This window comes from Falco biarmicus, chromosome 2 (assembly GCF_023638135.1).
Source record: "Falco biarmicus isolate bFalBia1 chromosome 2, bFalBia1.pri, whole genome shotgun sequence".
In the NCBI taxonomy this organism is placed as follows: domain Eukaryota; kingdom Metazoa; phylum Chordata; class Aves; order Falconiformes; family Falconidae; genus Falco; species Falco biarmicus.
In genome coordinates this window covers 63,891,137-63,913,366 of record NC_079289.1, presented here as the reverse complement: position 1 = coordinate 63,913,366, position 22,230 = coordinate 63,891,137, and the positions used below count along the sequence as shown (strand labels likewise).

Sequence of the window (22,230 nt, the reverse complement as noted above, 5' to 3'; positions counted from 1 at the left end):
TATATATACACATACACACACACAGATAATACATAAATTCATCCCCATGACAGATGGGAAGAGAGATTATTGCGCTATTGTAACAACCAAATGTTAATAGCAACTCTAAAGAAGTCTTTCAAATTAGTGAAGTTCAATTTCAACATTTTGTTCTTAGATGTCCATCTTGAATATTTGCATCATTCAAGCATCTCATGACAGTTAGGACAAACTTTCATGCTAAAATACCCTAAATATTTGGAGAGCTTTAAATAATTCAAATACAATCCACTGCACTGGAACTGAGAGAACAGACTATAAATCATATCTGCCTCCATCATAAGTAAGGATCAATACCTGTGTAACTAAAGCAGTAACTTAATGAGAAAATGACTGTGTCAGCAATCCTAGTCACCTGTCCAGATAGAAGAATACATGTTGTCTATATAGTTTAGATGATTAAAAAGATGTACTGCATAATGTCACTGGTATTTTTAACATGTCAGCTTAATTTGTATCTACAGCAATCGTTACTGTATCACAACTTAATTTAACAATCAGACTTTTAGTGGCTGAGAAACTGTAGGAAAACGAGGGCAAACACCTCTGAAAACGTGCAGAAAGCCCCGATATGCTGCAAGTCACAATGTTCAGCAATTAGACTGCCACATTTTCAAACAAGTGCCTCAGTGCTCTGCTTGTACACCATGTGCACTCATCCACTATGACTACTCAGCAAAAGAAAAAGTTTTGCCGTAGTGACCAGTAAAAAGCTACAAAATAAGCACCAACACTGCACAGTGGCATCAATTACAGTCCCTCTCCTCTGCCAGGATGGCTCTCCAGTAGAGGAAACCAAGTACAAATTTGGTGAGAACAGTTCCAAACTGACCAACTACAGCAGCAAAACCAACCTAGTAATTTCCCAGTTTGGCCACTAGCTCTCTTTCCCTCCTTCTTGCACTTCTCTGACCCTTTGCAACTTTCTGCAGAGCCACTCAGATCACCAAAGTGATAAAAATACTTTAAAACTCTGATTACTTCCATGATCCAGCTAACAGCTAGTCCCACAAAGTTGCATCAGCAAAACTGAGTGGGTTGCGAACAGCAGAGTGAGAGCTGGAATTAGTGGCCTAGGGCAAGAACTTGCATGGGCTCTGCTACCAAAGAAAACACACCAAACCACACCTAAGAAAGCTTGAGTACTGTGTTTCAAGTTTCATGTAGTAATCATCACATAGTTCAAAACGGCCTCCTTCAAGCATGGAAAAAAGCAGTTTACAATAGGGATCTGAACCCTTCTTGCAAACCTTTTAGTCAGTAAAAGCACCTTTCACCACAGTTAGTTTCAATACAGTACTCCATCCTGACCTCAGCCATACCGTGTAACAACTACCCACACCACTCAGCTACCTGAAGGCTGGTTGAAGGATTCACCTTGAAACATAACAGAAAACTGCAATAACTACCAATACTGCCAACATTTAAAGTACCACCTTTGCTGAGATCTGACTCTCCTTCAATCATCATCCCTAAACTCAGACATGGAGAAAATGAGATTTTTGCCTTTGGAAGAGCAAGTCCTTATACTGAAAAGAAGATACTGTGTATGCAGACAACATGGAGCAGTAAGTGAGGAAAAAAAATAATTAGAATTTCACAGGAAGCTGCATATATTTTGGAACATCATAAGAAAAGCTGCAAAAATAGAATGTCACAGGCTTGAAACACAGAGGTGAAAGAGAAAAAACAGTTACTTTGCTACACTATCGTTCACTTATAAATCTTGTCAAAAGAAAAAAAAAGTATCACCACAGTATGTTTCATTTCTTCTTGAACTTACCAAACTCCGATACTGTCCCTGAAAGAGTTTTGAAGTTCTACTGTGTACAGACTGGGATCCCAGAGAATCAAAAGATTTTATTCGATGAGATGAGGGCCGTGCGCATACAGAGTCACTGCCCAGCCCTATGTCTGCAAGAGGGAAGGAAAAAAAATTAGATACTAAGAAATCTGCATGTATCTTCTGCTTACCTCTGTAAAACGGACATGCTTAAAGGAGGTTTGATGTATCTGCAGTTGCTGAATAATTCAAGATTAAAAAAATATATATAATATTTAATAAATATATTACAGATAATATATAATAAAAAATAAAAATAATCTGAAATCCTGAGATACTGGCAGTTTCTTCCCCACACAGGCATGAAAACCATTTGAGCTGTTGAGGAAGAGGAGGGCTAGGGTTTTATTTCTCCATTCTTACTCACTGCCAGTCCATTTAAAGGTAATTAACCAGCATCATTTTAGCTAATGGCCAAGAATTTTGAATGCATAAAACTTGCTTGAAGTAAAGCCAGCCACATCTGTTTCTTAGCTCTCCTCCCACCCCATCTCCTTCTCAATTAAAACATTCCTTCCACTGTCTTTTTTCCTGTGTTCCTTTGTCTCATCCCTTTTTGCCAACTAAGCTGTTTCTTCTTCTTTGGAGGGAGGGGGAGGGATAAGAGGAGTAGAAAGGAGGAAAGCTGCTTGCTCAAAAAAACAACACCCTCCCAAAACCTCTCCCCTCCTTCAAGGTCTCTCCTCTGAGAAGCACACCCATTTGAGATGTTCACCCAACATGCTGTCTGAGTGCTGCTGGGGTCCCTGTGAGCTGGGAGGCATCAAGGGAGTGGCAGGGCAGAGCTCATCCCACCACTCCAGCCAGGAGCAGTGCAGCTGGGGCACAGCAGCCCCAAGCCCTGGACATCGGGCACCTCCCTGGGGATGGAATGTCAGCCCACCCACAGGTGGGGTGTCCTTGTCCAGAATAGCAGGCCACAGCCAGACCGAGGCCAGGCTGCAGCACTGCTGAGCCCCTCCCCCAGCGTTACGGTGGGACAGGGGTTGCTTCTGGCTGCACCAGCTCCCCAGTCCTCGCAGCCAAGGCCCCAGGAGAGGGATGCTCCCAGGGCCCTTGCATGGGTGACGTGTTACAGCAAACACTGCTCCTTTCCATGAGTACGGCGAGTCACTCCTTTTCCTCATTTTCCCCACATACAAGGAAATCATTCAGTAAGCATCTGAGCTTCAAAGAGCCCTGAAAGCAGTGCAGTATTTTCTGTCCCAAAACTAGATGTTTTCACAAGATTACACAAGCATGCCAACTGCTCTCCTGGTTTTTATGCCTCCGTTACTCTCTTTCCTAGTAGCCTGCTTTGCTTCCAACACTTGACTTCCATATCAGAGGTACATGCGCACAACTACAGTTTCATATTAGTTACTGTCAGACTAAAGCAGACCATGATATTATGCAAGTCCGAGTTCATTTTGGTCCAAGGGAAATAACACATACAGGCTCAGTTCCATGAGGAGACTGGTGAACAAGGCATATCTGCCATTCCACTTCAAACCTGAAGGGACAACTGGATTCAACTTAACTGGAAAGCCTTTCAAATTCAGCACGGCATCCAACAGGGGCTGACATGCAGGAGGAAGGAAAGGGTTTGAGATTGACAACAAGCACAGAAGCGTTGACAAAGGATGCTCCAAGTCCACAGTGACTGAGCGGGAAAGACCTTCTTCAGGTGCATCTTTTTTTAAAAAGTCACTGTTTACCTTTGAAACCATTATCCTCCAAAAAAAACCCAATCTATAAATACACATTCCCATGTCAAATAGTGCAATATTAGAACTATTCATATTAGAGTTGCGTATTTTGTATGAATAGCATCATCACACATTGAAGTCACAAAAGACCCCACACTTTGTGAACCTGCTTTCCTAAAAGCATTTAAAGGCTACTGTATCAATATAAACACCAGCAATTAAAGTCCATTACAGAAAGGGCATACATCTTTGCAGCCAGGCAAGAAATCAGACTAAACCAACCTGGTGTAGTGGAAAGTGTCCCAGCCCATGGCAGAGGGGTTAGAACTAGACGATCTTTAAGGTCCCTTCCAACCCAAACCATTCTATGATACTACAATCATAGGCTTCATTTGTAAATCCTAACTTTGTGGCTAATTCTGAGGCTCCCAAAAACTTTCAAGTTGCTGTAACTATCTGTGACTAATGGAACTTAAGGATTAAAAGCAACCTGTAACATCTACATGTCCAGTTTGCTATGTTTCCTAACTGCAGCCAAGTAGAAGAACAGACACGCCACCAAATCCAGCATTATGCCTTAACACAGCTCACCTAGGGAAACAGGATTAGGCTGACTGACAGCAGTGCATCCCAGCCTCTGGGCAACCCTAAAACATACCACCCTAGAATTTTTTTTAGTGTTGCCTGATGTGCAAAATTTTCTATTTTGCAATAGCAGAGCTAATACACCAACACAAGAGCACCTTTTGAGGCTTGAATTAGAAACTGCCTGTTTGAACTGAAAAGTAAGAAAATTACTACAAACAAACCACATGCAAATTGCAATTATTTTTACCAATATCTGAATAATTTCAAATCAATTTGAACTTTTGGTAGACTTAAGAGGCTTGCAGACCCCACGTATCCATAAAAGTTTCCATTAAAATACCACAAACATGTTCAATTAATTTCTCAATGGCATTATTATCAGAAAAAAAAATCAGCTCTACTGCTAAAAACTCAAGAAACTTGAATGGCAACACAACATGCATGTTTGAAAACATTAATCTGGTAATTTTCTCAGAAGGTTCACTTTTCTACCCATCCAAAGATTGCCAGGGTCTGTAACACCCTTTCTTCCTCTCTACCAGTATCTCAACTTCCCTACACCTGTTCTTCTCCCCTCATCTGGCTACAAACAGCAACTGGTACCTTGATCCCACCCCTCCTGAAGTTAAAAATTTTGATGGGAGTATATATTCATAGCAGCCTTTCATCAGTCCTCATGCTCATTACTCACACTGCCTCCACTGCACAAAGGTCCATCTCAGAAGAACCTGTGTATATCTGAAATTCTTGCAGACCCAGACAGGGATCTGAAAGCCATCTTCCAATACTATCACAGGGAGATAGTCTAAAATGTTTCTACACGGTCACCAAATTAAAAGAAAATGGTTTGGAAGAACAACTGGTTAGAAGATTTATGTAGCTCTGCTTGCTGCTAGGAATGAGGCAACACCACAGTTTGCATGCAGTTTTGATTTCTGGTTTCCATATCATGACCACCACCCACTCCCCCAATGAAAGGGATCAGCCTGGGTCCCTTCTAAGCCAGCTACAATTGTGGCTTTCTGATGTGGGTATTAATCTGTCAATGTCTGGACCAAATGACTGCGCTTTTTCTTCCCTTTAAAGACAGCTACTGTCAGTGTGCAGTACTGAAATGGTCTATACTACCTTTCACCTTAACTGCAAATGCAAGTATCTTCAACTGGTGTAAGTCACTTCAAAGAAGTCAACGATATTAGTCCATGGTCATTCATTAGCACAAAGAATTTGGTTGTAAACTTACTCTTAAAGGGTGTTCGCTGATGAAAGGGAAAGAAAGCCATAAAAAAAGTCTCTGTTGTAATGGACCAGAGAAGTATTACTGAAGTGACAAGACACTTATTACCATTACAATGAAATAATGCTGATCCACCACTGACTTCTCTATCAGCTTCTTCTTCCTCCTCACATAAAAGTTATCAACTATGGTCTGTTTTAAATAATCTCTCATCAGACTCTAACCTGACAACCATTACTGGAACTTGCTGCTGAGAGTGTGAAGCCCAAACACAGAGCAGCAAGAAGCCAAAAAGGGCCACCAATGTTAGTAGATCTCAATTGCCCTTGTGTCCAATTGGCATTATTTAGCACAACCTCACCCTACAATGAAGCACAGATACCTCTCAACCATATGCTATTTCTACAGCTCTCTCCTTCCCACCAAAGAACTTGAAGTAGGTGGTTCTAGCTGCTACTTACATGAAACATGCATGGCTTAAGGGATCAAAAAAGTTGGCTATCCTTTTGTTGCTGTCAAAGAAGGAGGACGCTGGGGAATGGAGAGTGGGGAGGGAATAATGAAAACCTTGACAAAATTGTTCAAACATGGGAATGACAGACTGGAGCAGAAGTCCACTTCAGTAGTTCAAAGTAGGAAAAAAACAAAACCACCAAGAAAATCCAGCCTCTTTTTTTAAGAATTCCTGCCACCATAGAAGTCTGAGCCTTAGCTCAACCACAAAGCTTCCTTCTGCAGAAGGGGGGACTAGAGAACCCAGAGAAACAACAGAAACTGCAACAAAAACTAAGCTGTGCTTGTTCAGCAACAGGTATAAATATACATTGATGTGAGTTGAAGGTAATTGTTAAGTGAGCACCAAGACAAAGCAGAATCTACTTACCTGCAGTCACCTTATTTAAAGCCACAAGAGAGCTGAGAACTTTGCTGAAATTCTGTCCCTGATACAGGTCATTTGCGTCAAAAGTCTGAAAAGAAAAGAACATGCAATAAGTCGTATAAACAAGCCTGAAAACTAAGCTTTTTTTTATGTTATCATGCAAACCAGGACTGTAGAAGCTATTGCCTCATCAAGGTATCAGTCTTTCAGTGGCTCTTCTGGACCAGTAAAAGTATAGGGGGTTTCCTCCTTTTAAAAAACCCACAAATAAAAGCAAAAAAACCCAACTCACAAAAAACCCACAAACCACTTCATTTTTACATAGAAAGAGAATATAGAAACAGCTGCATTTGAGAGAAACTGAAGAAGATACAAGCTAAAAATATCATGTCATTTAAGTTACAGGAAAGTCAAATAAAACAATTATCAGAAGAGAGACACTTTCCTCAGACATTTTGGCCAAAAAAGTTACTGGGTACCATTACTCTTGGCATACACTTCTTTTCCGGTAGCAACTCACAACCACTGTACCTGATCATTCATAAAGTACTATTGAAATTACTACAAATACTTCTTAAAGTACTGTAACAACATACATGTTATCTCTTTATTCTGTAAGACACAGAGGAAAGCAGAACTCCTGAAAATTAATGAAGTTGCTGGGTAGGTTAGATGGAGAATGAAGTTTGGGAAGCGGGAGGGATGAGAGGTGAGGGTTATTTTATTTTTCTTTTTTAACTGTGGGGAAGAGATCCAAACCTCAAACTATCTTGTAGAAAACACTGCAGTAATTTTCAGGCACTGGGTGATGACATTAAACATCTGGATTTTCAGGGGGAAAAGAAGAGACTTAAACCCCCACATAATATTTGCCCAAAGTAATGGAAACACTCCTTCAAACTCTCATGAAAATAGCTCTCAACAGATTCTGCATAGGTTTAAAGGAGTCACGGTATTCCCTTGTGCAAGACTAGAAAGAGGACAAGAGACAGCTATTACAGTTGCTCCAACTGATTTAAGAAACACAAAGACATTTAGTTTCCCACAGCATAGCTGTTTTAGACAAAAAGTCAACAAAAACCTGTTTATTTTCCTGATAACAGACCCATCCCAGAGGCGCTATCAGAATGTCTGTACCACAGGAAATGGCCTTCAGAGGCAGGAGTGGAAAAACCCATGTTCCCAGGGGAGATGACAGAAAGGGACAAAAAGCAGCTAGTTGAACCCAAGAGAAGCAAAAATTTTAATGAAAGCTACGGAAAGTAGTGACAGAAGGGGCTGCCAGACCAGTTGTGACTGTTTATGTGATATACTGACAAAGGTAGGGCAGATTTAGGAAACTTTCAATTACAGTACTATTCATAAGAAGGAAAAAAAAAAAGTATCTCCCAAAGCGTTCACAACACTTGAGGTACTCACATATACTAACACACCCATTTTTTTCCCCTCAGACTGCGGATCATTCTCTGGTCCCTGCGAGCCGCAGTTCTACCTTGGCTGTAGAGGTAATGAAGTCTCTCAAGCTCAGGCAGTGCGTATACAGCTCAAAGAGCAATGCCACAAGACAGGTGCAGAATCAAACAGTCAGGGGCAAACACTGATATACTCCAAGCAGTTATCATTCACACAAAATAAAGTCAAATAGTTATTTCATCATTTCACTGGCCTACAGATAATTTAAAGACTACTCTTATTTATTTGAAGCTGTAAGAAAAAGAACCAGGGAATGGCCTAGGTGTAAACTCTGTAGGGTTCTTCCTGAAACACAAGGAAGTATTTAAAGACTATGTACAGAAAAAAAAATTAAGCAAATAAAGAACAATCAGATTGTACAAAAATTAAAGTTTTATTAATAGCATATTTTATAATAAGTAGAGATCAGAAGAGATTGACAGCAGAACACATGAAACCTGGTTTAAACACAAAACCCGACTGGACATTAGCCTAACCACTGCTCAAATTGGCGAAGAACATTTAAGCTGTTACGGAACAAGAAGGCATCAGGAGTGTAAAACTTTCATTAATTACATGCTTATTGTGGTAATTTTTAAAGCAGCGAACTACAAGTATGAACAGAATCACAAAACAACGGCCCTGATCCTAAAAAAAGGGAATTACATGCAATAGAGGTGCTTGTGCAGACACCAGAAACTAGATCCCAAAGGTACTACAGGGGAGAGAGAACCAAGAAAAGGAATGTTTAAGAATAAGATTACAAATTACATCTTAAACCCACAAAAACTTCTCTAAAAATATCCTAAGTAATTTTTTTTTTTGCTCACCTTCATTGTGGATTCTGAGAGCCTCCAAAAGTCAGGCTAACGGGAAAACAACAGGACAAGAGGAAGCCTTGTTTCCTGCTATGCTGAGACTATAAAGGATACCAAGAACGATTTGATTGGATCATCCCAACACGCATATTGCCATAAAAAAAGCCTGTATCCAGGACACGCATCCAGTCTGCTACTTCACAGGAAACAACACAATAGGAGGATACAAGAACCATTTGCTTCCTTGCTATTCTACATAAAGCAATTCTGACAGGAAACCACCCTCAGCATGCTCATGGCCAGTATGTTCGTCAGTAGCATTTGATAAAGGGGGAGGGGGACATGACACCCTCCAGAGAGATTTTCTCCTAAATAAATACTTAAGAATAATCTAACCTAGAGAGGTAAAATGCAAGGGAAAACAAGCTTAGGTGATCTAAAGTTCTGAGGCTAATTCGTTATGAACAGAACTACTTGATTATAAAACCTTGTTTCAAAAGAAACAAAAACGCACACCAAAAAAACCCATCCCACACACCAACAACAAAAACCCCACCAAACATATCCTTCTTCTATCTTCATGGAGGTTTGCTCATTTCCCCCAACGTATTTGAAAACTCTGACATGTGTAAAAGCATCAAGATGCTCTGGATCTTCTACGGGACTGCTACAGAAAAATGGCCTACTGCAAGTTCTCAAGAGAAGTCCAACTTGCCTGTGGACTACAGTCTTCACTCGGGTATTTACAGACAGATCAGCTGTGAGAATTGACTCTTCAAAACATCGTATCTTGAGATACGAAAGAATCGTTCAGTAACTTCCCTATTCAATGTCACTGGTTGACAAACATCCCCCCTATACAATACCCCCAATTCTGTGATTGCAAGAATCAAAGCTGAATTTTGAGAATCAAGTATCAAGCAAAGTTATTTTTATATTGCAAACTTATCAAATAACAAGGTCTGTATGCTAAATTATCTTCTATGATACTAGCGTAACCCGCTTTTGAAATCATATCAGAAGCACAACGTGAATTCAAACTTGCATATGCTTACAGCTCATAAAACCTAAAAATGCAAACACTCAGAAAGACATTACCTTGGAAATACTGAGATTTCTCTTTTAAACATTATGTGATAGGCATATATAGACAATAAACAAGGCTTTATGAAAAAATATTTCCAATATACCCTTGCTTCCCAGGCAAACGATGTTTTTCACTCTTCAGAGACTCTACTTGTGATGAAGTTTACTCTCATTCATCCAATCCCATCTTCCACCAAGACAGAGAGGTAAAGCATTAGCCAGGGTACAAGTATAAAACAGTTATAAATCACATCAGATGAGGACCCAGTCAAGCCAAGTCCTTTGAACAAGTTATTTAAGTAACATACCTTTGTTTTTAAATTCCATACAACTGACCACATGCAGATATGCTTTAAGTATTAAAATGAAGCACACCTATTAAATAAAGACAGACCAGGACACTGGAAACACTTTGCAATTTATAAATAGGTAGCTGGGAATCAATGAACTTCAAGCTTAGCAGACTCAACCCCATATGCCTCTTACCTGCCTGTTTCCTAATATTCTTCTCACATTCTTCTGTTCTTTCCTGGATTTCAACATTTCACACATCAATACCTGTGCTGGTTTTGGCTGGGGTAGTTTATTTTCTTTGTAACAGCTTGTATGGGGTTATGTTTTGGATTTGTGCTGGAAACAGCACTGTTAACACAGGGATGTTTTCACTATTGCTGAGCGGCGCTTACAAGCATCAAGGCCTTTCCTGCTCCTCACCAACCCCACCAGCGAGCAGGCGGGGGGGGGGGCACAAGGAGCTGGGAGGGGACACAGCCAGGACAGCTGGCCCCAACTGACCCAAGGGGTATCCCATACCACATGGTGTAGCGCTCAGCATGTAAAGCTGGAGAAAGAAGGAGGAAGGAGGGGATGTTTGGAGCAATAGCTTCTGTCTTCCCAAGTAACTGTTAATGCATGACGGAACCCAGCTTTCCTGGGGATGGCTGAACACTCAACCGCTGATGGAAAGTGGTGAATGAATTCCTTGTTTAGCTCTGCTTCTATGTCTGTGTGGCTTCTGCTTTACCTATTAAACCATCTTTATCTCAACCCACGAGTTCTCACTTTTACCCTTACGATCTTCTCCTCCATCCCACCAGGTCTGGGGGAAATGAGTGAGCGGCTGTGTGGGGCTTAGCTGCCAGCTGGGGTTAAACCACAACAACATCCCAGGCAGATACTGTGTTCCAGAAGCAGACCAGACCAAACTGCCCAATAACAAGGGGTCTTATGCAATCTATAACATCCCACACACGCTTCAAGAGTGCACCGGGCCCTTTCAGTTAGTTACAGCACACTGACTGCCAAAGCCTGCTGATTGCCTACCCTGACCCACAGATTCTGGCTTCTCTTTCCACAACCCCACCAATTCCAAATATATAAGCCTGTCTTTCCATAACTATGCCTGCAATTTTTGCCCCTAGGATTTCAACTGGCTGCAAATTTTATTGACAATTATTTTATGGCCTCTTCCAGGTCATTAATGACATGTTAAATACATAGTTTAATACCAATGGCACCAAGTTCCCTACAGCAAGGTGTACAATGGATGGCCACTCCACATTTGTAATTTTATTAAAGCCTATTAATAAGCCAGTTTTTTAATTCATTTCATGAGCCATGTTGATTTTTCCATCACTGACATTTCTTAAATACCAAATGAAATGCCTTGAAGATCCACTTTATCTACATACCAGTTGTTCAACCACATGCTGGTTGTCAAACTACCAAATCCATCCCCTCATGTTTTAAAACAAGACTGATCTCTGCATGCATCCATTTAAACTTCATCACATTCAACATGGCCATGTTAATACATTCAGGTCATTTTAAGTCATCTAAACCCTTCACCAACCCCCAGTGGATAGACTTCTGTTCAAACAGCATTTATGATCCAATAGCAATAAGGAAAATTAACATAACAATGCTTGTCCCTCATATACCTGCAACAACCAGTAACTACTGAAATTGGAAAAACATGAACTGAGGAATTAGTGAAAGGAAATTGGAAAATAAGGTTGAGAATATACCTGACGAGAGCAGACTAAAAGCATACAGTAAGCCTGCAGCAGCATTCTTTTCTTCAAATCACTCAGTTTCAAGGCCTCAGGTATGCTTTATGCTATTTTATTCCCCCTTCTAGCCCACTAGAAGTCAGAAGCCAGTTCTGGAGGAAATACTTTTAAATTAAGGTACTTCATGTGATAAGGCAAATTCTGCAACTAGAGACAGGGGGGGAAAAAAAAAAAAAAAAAAAAATCAGGGATGGTGCAGCCAAGCTTCCAGACACATACTTTTTCTTCAAATATGTCTTCTACCAATCTTAATTTGTTTGTATCCTTAAACCACCAGAGCATCAGTACAGCTGTACCCAACAGTCATAGTAACCAAAGTTCATATACTGGTTAAGAGTAAAACAGCCCTTAAATATTTCCTTGCTAGACTAGTGTCTTCAATATACACAGGTACAGAATTCCCAGCGGATACTAACATTTTAAGCATCCACCTGACAAAAGTAGATGACGGCTTTCTTTACAGCACTGCACCATAAACTGCTGCAGCTGAGGAGCTGACTTATGAGCAGCCCAGATATCTGTGCAAGCACAGACAGAGCTGCCACTGCTAACCTCACCATCCAGCCCCAAAATAAGCTGTAAAATGCGTGTACTAAACTGGCAGGACACTTCCCAGCTCAGTTTGGTGGCCTTGGGCCCCTAGCACGAAAGATTACAAGAACATTGGCTCGGTCACCCGGAGGAAATGAAAGGAAATGAGCAGGGCAGCTTGGCAAAACATAGCATGACCATGGACAACATGTTACTCCACCTGTTCCTTAGCATACTGGCTGCAGCATTTTTGGCCACAGGAGCATGAATAAACAAGTGGTAGGAAAAAAAGCAACTCATGGTTAGAAATAGATGACCTTCTTGAAAAACACTAAGAATCTCCAGCACCTCCCTTCATTGAGACACCACCCCCAGTGCATTTCTACCCCTGGAGCAGCTGGCAAGGAGAAGCCACAGAGGCCATCCGGGGTCCACCTTTCTGTGATGACACCTAATATGCCCCAGGTGGAAAAAAGATCCCACGGGCAAGCCTACACGCAAAGCAGAAATTTCTTCATCTATTAGGTCACTACATTAGTGGTGCCGAGTCTTACTCGGCTATTACACAGCAGCTGTTTCTCGAGCTATGTATTATCATCTGAAAGCTGTGGCAGTAAAAGGAGAGATAAGAAAAGCAGGGAACTATGACAACTGAGGGAGGAAGGAACTACAAACGTTCCAGAAATCTCTATGAAGCATATTGTTGCCCAAATGTAGTAATGCACAGCACACCGGAGAGCTAAAAAAATTTTTCATTTCAAAAATTAAGAGTAAGACAAGAGAAAAAGTTTGAAAATAACTGGGAGAACAGACCTGCAGTGCAGGTTTTCTGTGTGATTCAGTAACAGTTACAAGAGAAATTAGAACTCAGCAGTAAAGAATATATAAAACTTAAGAGGAGAGCTGGAATAAATTTTACTGCTCATATAAACCTGTTCCTCAAAAGTAAAAACTTAGTCATACTAAAAAAACGTCACCTAAAAAGTTTTATTTAATTCCTACAACTAGTAATATTTTTAAGACTTAACATGTTATCTACAAAAGCAGGCACAACCAGCAATAAAAACGTATATAGAAGTTTGTAGTGTCTGTGCACACATCTGTCTGCATGTATCCAAATATACATTTACAGCACAAAACTGAAGAGGACAAAGGTTAAAACAAACAACTTCAGTCCCTGAAAATGTACTAAGGCTTTCCAGCTCCAAGAATTTTTTGCCCAAACCAGCTGCATCAAAGCATGAATGATTCTGCAGAGCATTAATTTCAAATGCTAAATAACATTTTACCTAAGCCATTACTTCGAAGTCAACATCTGAACATTGCCAAAATTAAACATACACAACTTATTTTTCACCAACCACAGCAAAAAAGGGCATAAAAAAAATCTACACAAAGAAATACTAAATTCCTTTTTGGAGATGAACCGTACAATTTCCAAAGCTTTCCATGTCTGCCTGGTTTTATAATGTGACACAACAAGCTAGTGTCCCCACATGTATTCTTTAGTAAGAGAGTTGTAGAATTTGGTATTTTTAACCATTAGCTTCTAGTAGTAGCAAACCAAGATGTAATTTAAAAAACAGAAAGGGCAGCACTGCCTACATTTGTACAAGCACATCAGAAAACGTAAGTCTGTTTCAAATTTCTACCTGCACAGCAAAACAAGAACCACGTCACACCTTTATCCTAAATCACTTTCCAATTGCTTTCTAGGTTTTGAATCTTATAGATGAAACCACACGGATAATCTCAGCTACCACTGAAAAAAAAGACAATCAGTGGCATACACTATTAATGCATGACCGAGTACTAAGGCTTAAAGAAGCTCATACTCCTGGAACTACAGGCAAAAATAAAAGTTGTTGGAATTAAACTACCAAAGATATAATCTGACTGGGACACTGAAGTTGAGATGCCTTGGAACCTGCCAACATGACAGGTTATGCCTACTTGCTTAGCTGAAATAAAGCAATTGCATAAGCACCTTTAGTGCCAATGAAGAGAGGCACCTCAACAGGGAAACTTGGCCAGAAATATAGCCCAAGGAAGATTCAGCTCAGTAGAAGTCAACTCTCTTTCTGATATACACACACAAACTATATGAATTACTTTCCAAAAATAAATCAGGAAACGCAGCTGTGGAAATCCAGGCCAAAATGCATAGGGAATACTGTGTGTAAGTAAGAAGACACACAGGACCAAGTACAGTACACACTTGGAAATAAACACAGTCGGTTCTGCTATGAAGCAAGGTAAGCATTCAGTGATAAAAATGGTCAAATTAATTTTTGGCTAATAAGTGCACATGCCACCTCAGATTGCCATTGCATCTGATAAACAAGGACACTGTTAAGTAGTCATACATTCTGGCAAAAATCACACAAAAAAGGCGAAGGATATTCTACTGAACTATAACTAGCTTTTCTTTCTAAAAATAAGAACTGAAACTCCACCTTAGCCTTCTCCCAATGGTCCAACTTGTAAAAATGAATGAACCAAAGGCATTTGAATGAGAAGTAAAAATTAGACACAAGCACTTCACTGCCTGAAGTACCATGTCCACCTGCTTAGATGAACACCTGCTGTACAGAATGACAATGCCACATTTGGATGACCAAGCCTAGGTGCTCTGTTAACTACAAGTTACATTAATTTCCTAAATTTGCTGATGGGCTCTACTTAATCTTCTGTGCTCTACTATGGCAGATGTGTACCCTAGCAATGCTCCAGAGGCCAAAAGCTCAAGTCTCTGGCTGATAGAACTGCCTCACAAGAAACCAGCAAGAAGTTTCTCAAGAGTGTCACAAGGTATTTTTCCTCCTAAAAGCGACTGTGTTACCTGACCCTGTAATGAAAAAACCACATATGCTTCTGCAGTGCTTATCAGCATAGATATTACAGAAGAACTGCAATATGTCAGTAACTTTTCACTAAAAAGAAAGTTCCTGCTTTCATAGAGTTTCTTTTGGACACCACAGGTGACAAACTTATTCAGCACTAAAGGACGTGAATGCGCTAGAAACCAAAACTGCCATGGGGATTGGATACAGTGCCACAACTGCCCCAAGTTTTACAAGCAAAAGCAAACAGCAAACCCCACAGAACAGGAGATTTTCCCAAAAGAAACAGGTGGCAGAGTAGGAAAGCAGCTTCTAGGTCCTGCCCCACACACCCCCCCCCCCAAGAACAATGCTAATATCTACTTCAACATTAAATGTCTACTCTCAGAATCAGAGGCACAAGTCTCTTCTTGTACTAATAGTTCATTAAAGATCAATGTAGCAGGAGAAAGCCTGTCAAGTTGGTTTTTAGGCCTTTCTATGAGGCAGATGCTGATAATTAGTTTGAATTAGTTTGTCAGTAACATGCCAATTACAATAAAAAGAAAAGAAAAGAAACAAGTGGCACATTCTGGTCTTCCAAATGCAGGTGATGTCTGTAACAGTATCAACTGGTCACCTTCCCAAGACTATAGATGTGATCAACTGCAAGTCATGGGAGTGGCTGGTCACTTCAGTGCCTGTACTTTACTTTTTTATTTATTTATTTTTTAAATCACAGTAGTAGTAGACTGTGGTTTTGATAAGATACTCCATCACACAGCTTCTGCTGCTTCAGACCCTGTTGGGCACCCATCGTTCCACCAACCCCACACAACACCGTCCCAATAGAGCAGCATGGAGAACACATGCCAGTTTAAAGGATGTCTATCATGTCTTGAAGTACTAGGTAAAGTTCACAGGCAGATATCCACCTTCTCCTGCATAATTTATAGATAAATGTTGTACTTGCAAGAAAAGTTACTGTAATGGAATCTGCAAACTGTTTTCCATCTTGAAGTACAAACATACATTATGGCTCCATTATTCTCGTACATCTACAATTTCTTCCTTATTTTTCTTTTTCTCCCCCTGTAAGTTAAACAAGCTAGGAAAAAGCCTTAACAAAAGAACTACGCAAAAAATGGCTCTGCACAAACACCAGACCAACACTTCACACTAACTCAAAGTAGAAAGTGCATTGTACTTGAAGACTGACCTCAAGCAGATCACACAGTCACAGCAGAAATCAAGATGACAGGACAGCAGCGATGACAGTTGTGTAAGACTACTGAAACAGGCTGCCCAGTTGGCCTGGCCAGGGTCTGAAAGCAGATCCTGAACATAAACATTCAGAACCGAACCATCTCTGTGCAAGGTTTTACAAACTGCTGTTTGTCAATGGCTGAAATCAGTAGTGACACACTGAATTTTTTAAAGCTCAGAATAAACCAGTTGCTAAGGAAGAGGGAGTTAATGCACTCAGGAAAATTGCAACTAGGTTTCAAACATTAGGAAGGGAGATGCCTCCTTTTGGAATACTTGAATTTTAGATTTATTTTCTAAAATAAAGTAATACACATCAGCTAAACTGTGAACATCTCCATAGTCTTACCTAAAAACACAGGAAGGATGGCTTGCCATAACTGATTTAAAATGCCTTCTGTCTAGATACATGTTCTGCCAAAATTTCTCTGATTTCTGAAGTGTCAGCTTAGTTTCAAAAACCATGCTGTATGGAGTGAGAAGAGGCCTATGTAATGAAGAGAAAACTTAATTCCTATAGTGAAAAGTGTGGAAAAAAACCCCCACAACTAGGAAAATCAACTTCTCTGGGTCCAAAATAGGTAGCATTACCTGCAATCCCACTCTCCATTTGCAAAACAGAAAATAGTAGCTAAATACCAGTTTAAGTCACTACCATCAAAGTATCACAGACACATAGTAAGATTGCTGAGAGGGACTGTTTTTAAAACAGCAGTTTTTATAGACAGACACACCCAGAGCATGTCAGAGAGCAAGAGCTAGAGGCAGGGGAAGGAGTCATCTTACTGCAAAGGATTCCGTACTACATGAGGTTATCATCTGCCCTCTTAAAATAGCCTGCTGGCTGGTTTACTACACTACCACGTGCTCTAGCCACAACTTAAATGCTATCACATGCTCACATTTCATCTGGAACAAATGCATACAGCCAAGTGATCAGATGATGCACAGATTCAGCATCAATGGAGAACCAGCTACAGACAAAGTACAAGCCACAAAAACAGCCCCACTGACCTCAAACACACTGTTTCACCTACTGCTTATCAGCATGCTTAGGAACGCTGTTTGTGTGCGCACACTTTTAAAAATAAGCATATTAACAGGAAAAAAAAAAAAAGGACAATGCTTGTAGCATTAAATATGTATCAGTAGCTGGAGGAGAAAGACTGAAGGGGAACTGGTATTTTGAGATTTCTGGCATTGCTCTGAATTTGACTACACATGAGTAGACACATGAAAAAAAGCAGATGAGGGAAAGACAGCAATTTAAGAAAGAGGAAGGAAGGAAGGGAGGGACGGACGGACTGTTATACCCTTCAGGTAAAAAGGGATTTAATCCAAAATTTCAACTGCTTCCTGCCTGTACTGTGGGAAGTGCCAAAAATTAAGAATAAATGCTTACTGATTTTCCATATAGTCTCTTGAAGCTTTCCTTTAGAATCACCAACTGGAAGAAGTAATTCCAAAATAGTTAGCAGAAAGGAACAAGCTCCCAAAACCAAGATTTCAGGTTTCAATTAGATCAGAGGGAATTCATTTCAATGTTTCCAATACTAAAAGTTCACTGAAGAGCCCAAAACTGCATGCACATCCCCTGAGCTATAGCTCCTCCCAAGCAATCCCGTTTTCATTCACAGCTTACCATTTTGATTTCAGTCAGTACGAATACTGTTAACAAGGAACCCAGGGCTGCATTTCTCCCTCTCTCCCAGGTACCTGCAATAACGCGATCCAAGATCCTCCACCATTTGTAACACCCATTGAAAGAGCAGGCACAGGACTTTATCCAGGAAGCAGGGATGAGCCTCACCACCACCTGCTCTGGTGACCAACCACTCCTGTTGCAAGGCTGGTGGAGCTGCCTAAGCAGCAGTGGGGCAGCCAGAGGGCCCAGCACCTTAGGGTGAGGAAGACAGAAATCTGAAACCAATTTAATGCAACAGCCTGTAACTCAAGGGCATTCAGCAGCTGCCGGGCCAGCAGCTAGTCATCCCTATAAAGGGTGACGCAGACACTTGTGGGCATGACACACGCTGCAGGTCTAGGTAAACCATTCCTACTCAGGATCTGCAAGCCCATAGATCAGGGCAAGCTTTCAGGAGGGAAAACTCTTCTCCCACACCACCTCACACTTTTCACTTAGGGGGTCATTAAATCCCCACAGGAACCCAGTTCTACAACCTGAACTGGCAGAAAATTAATCCAGCAAGAAGTGGGAAGTTTGCTGCAAGTTTCACAAGCTAAACCAGTTCAGTATCTGATGAAAGCAGCACCTGAGCCCATGTGTAGGAGAGAAACATCTTGTCTTGTCAAGGGAAAAAGATTCACTTGCAGTGCTGGGAAATGTCACAGTTCAAGTATTTTCGGGGGGGGGGGGGGGGGGGGGGGGGGGGGGGGGAAGATGGGGCAGTGGCATAGATAGATACGGACATGGAACTCTGCAATTTAGCTACAATCCACTCCCAGCCCAATCATCCAACATCATGCTGATGTTCAATAAAACATTTATGTAAGAAATTCAAACTTACAGTTTATGAGACTATGTATAAAAATTTCCACATTCCAAATATTAATAATAGATGGCCTCTAGCAGGTTACAGGCAAGAACAAAAATGAAATCCACACCAATTCTGCTTATTCATAGCAATGCCTTGGGACACAACCTGAAAGAAATACGTTAGTTTTTCCAAGAAACTAGCTATTACAAGAATTTTGTAGTTCCGATTCATCAGTTCATGAGCTATATGATGGGTTTGGATAGCCAAGCTAGGAAGGGCAGCTAGAGATGATACTATGAGCAGCCAGGCCCAACCGTTTACCTCAATTCCTCCTTTCTCCTAAATATTCTCATCACCATGGTCCAGGATTCTTCTAGCCTCATGTCATCACATTCCCAGCTGCATATGCCCTAACTTAAATGACCTCTCCAAGACACAACCACTCCCACTCCAACCTTCACAAAACAAAGTCCTAAATCCAGCCTCTCACTTGCAACACATGCTACCTCACCAGCACTACCTGGGCCCTGATTTGGCATCCTGATCCAGAAGGCACTGAAAAGAACAAGCTTCGGCCCCAGTCTGATAAATGGTACCCATTCGGAGATAATCCTGTTCCTATCACCTCCATGCAGCCAGCCAATGCCAAGGAGTCCATGCCTGCAATAGGCAATACACCGTACACCCAGGAACATGTCTGTCTGCAAGCACCAGAGCTTGGGAACTTCTGAAGACGACTCTGGTATAGTTATCATGTGCTTTTACAAGTTATAATAGTTCAGTGACTGGCAAAGATTGTTTCAGCATGAGCTCTTTTGCTAATGCAACTGTTGTTCATGCAGCAGAACCCAGGAGTTCTAGAAATTGTTGTTGTCAAGAGGAGCAGCAGTAGAGGGCCATACACTCCTCCAAGCAGCATCTAGGAATGCCATTTGTGGAATCAGGACAAGCACTTAAGAAAAATCAATGACAACCTATCCAGCCCCAAAACCTGCATCTAAGAGTTGCCAATAAGGATACAGAAAGGCAAGTATTACATAGTAATACTTAACCAAGATGTTCTTCCAATAGTTTGTCTCAGGGACTATCTGCATTTCAAAGTCTGAAATGGATTTTTTTTAGACTTCTCTAGTCCCTTATGTAACCCATGTAATTTCAGCTTCTACAAAAACCCACAGAAATTATTTGTATAGCTCAATTACAGGATGAAGACTCACTTTCTTTTATTTGTTATGCCCATGCCAATTGCTTGCTTTTTCTGAGTAGCCCTTAGTTCCTGTGCAAGGAGAAACAGAAAATAACCTTCCCCCCTTCTCCATGCCACCCATTAAGGAGATCCTATTGACTTCAGATACCTATCTCCTCTGTCAACGGAAGAGTCAATGCATTTATCTGTAACTCACATGGACTCCATTCCTTCCTTTTCTTGTAACAACTTCTGTTAAGTCTTGAAATGGCTAACTATTCCATTTCCTTTAAATACAGCATTTCTCCTGGGCATTGCTATAAATATAATGTGTCTCCATGCTACAACTCACAGAACAGTCAGAGGGAGTGACCAAGCACAATATCTTTGTGATTTGCCAGGACTATATGATACCTGTCAGTTCAAAGAACTCTAATACTAAATAGAAATTTCAACTATAGAATGCAACAGTATTTGGCACAGCCTCAGTAGCAGAGGAATGGAAGGCTGAAAACAAGAACCAAGACTTTAAAGATCAAGGAAGAAAAGAGATCCAGAGAACTACGGACAGTAAAGCAAATGCCTAAGCCTGGTAAATTGATAAAAGCTATAATAAAGAAGAGAATTGGTGGAGTTTGCATAAATATGGAAATAGAAAAGAATTAACATTGCTTTGTTAGAGGGAAGTAACCATTCCAAAAAGCATCTATGCTCTTTGAAACAGCCGTAAATATAGGGTAGTCCAGTTAACACATCGTATCTGAATATCCTTTCAAAAGACACCTTACAAAGGGTTGCTTTTGTTTTAAACAAAGGTAATATAAGCTAGAAAACTCCTCTTGAAGATTCAGAAGTGCTCAAGAAATAAGAAACAAAAACAGCTGTACACAAACAATTGGGTTTCACTATGATGGGAGTATCAAAAGCATCCCACAGGGACTTAGGACCCACGCTACTCAACAGAGTATCCATGCGATTTCACACGAGGCATGAACAGTGAACATTGCTGAGGATACACAACTACTCAAGGTAGTCAAAACTGAGCCCATAGCAAACAGCTAACAAATCTTGTGGATGACCAAATGTTAAAGTGGCAGGTGAAATCTAGTGCTATCAAATGCAAAACCTAACCCCAGGCAAAATAATGAAAAACCCAAACCTCATCATTATACATGTATAAGAACGAGTTCTAAATTAGCAGTCTAAATTAAAGTCAGCTAACAACTGCAGATCAACGATCAGTCAAGTCACGAAGTCCAACAGAAACAGGACTGGAAAATTAGAAAAGACAGAGGCAACAAGCAGACAGCTTTTATTATTTCCATATCATCTCTGTAACTTAAATATGACTCTGATCCACCACAATAATGATACTATAAAACAGGAAAGGATACAAGGTATAACAAGAAAGCTGTTTAAACAAACTAAATTAATGCAACAGTTTTCATACAAGGGAAGAGTAAATAAACTAAAAGTGTTCATCTCTGAATGAGATGGGATGTAGCAAAGTATACTAGTGCCATATGAAGTCACGTACAGCAGGGAGATCTGTAACATAAGAACAAAGTCAGCCACTGCCACCAGATGCAGCAGCTGAACAAACAAAAGGAAGTTTTTATAAAATGCATAATTTAATGAAAGAACTTACTGCCATAGGATGCTGTGAAGGTAAAAAAAGCTCAAAATAGCTTGGGAAAGCTATTTTTTTAAAAAGGCGCCACAAAAGGAGGTCCATTGAGCTGTTAAATACACAGTGATAGAGATACTGTCCCCGACACCTCAAGAAACTCCTCAGCTATGGACTGTCAGAAGCTACTAAGATTTAATAGAGCTATCATGCTGTATTTTCACCTTTTTTTTTTTTATATATACCTTTTTACTGGGCATCTATTACAGATCTTTATCTCACAGGATAACAAAGAAAGCAGACCTTTGATCCGAACTTGCATAGTCATCCTTAGGTCATTAAAGACAGCAAAACCATTCCTATGTTTTTAATCTCCAAAGCCAAGTTAAGCAAAAAAAGGTCATCGCGTTAACTCAGTCACTAGAGAAAACCCCTCCGTAAAATACTGCCTGAGCAGCAATAGCCTTTATTCCCCAAATTCTCGAAACCACGTATCAGACTTCATTTTACCATGAATACAGGATTTTAAAACTAAGCAATTGAATAGTCATATTGGAAGATGCAGAAATATTATCATGATACATATCACCTTACAGA

At 40.5% G+C, this 22,230-nt stretch overlaps 1 protein-coding gene across 5 annotated transcripts in view; it reads right to left on the bottom strand.

Annotated features, from left to right (window-relative positions):
* Positions 1-22,230, bottom strand: part of ARHGEF7 (Rho guanine nucleotide exchange factor 7) — a 125,957-nt gene that overhangs the window by 69,541 nt on the left and 34,186 nt on the right. For all 5 annotated transcript variants that reach the window (XM_056327736.1, XM_056327737.1, XM_056327738.1 and 2 more), the window contains exons 3-4: positions 6,279-6,363; positions 1,823-1,953 (exon numbers count right to left, since the gene is read on the bottom strand). In XM_056327736.1, the coding sequence (XP_056183711.1) occupies positions 1,823-1,953; positions 6,279-6,363 (216 nt within the window). The remainder of the gene's footprint in view (positions 1-1,822; positions 1,954-6,278; positions 6,364-22,230) is intronic.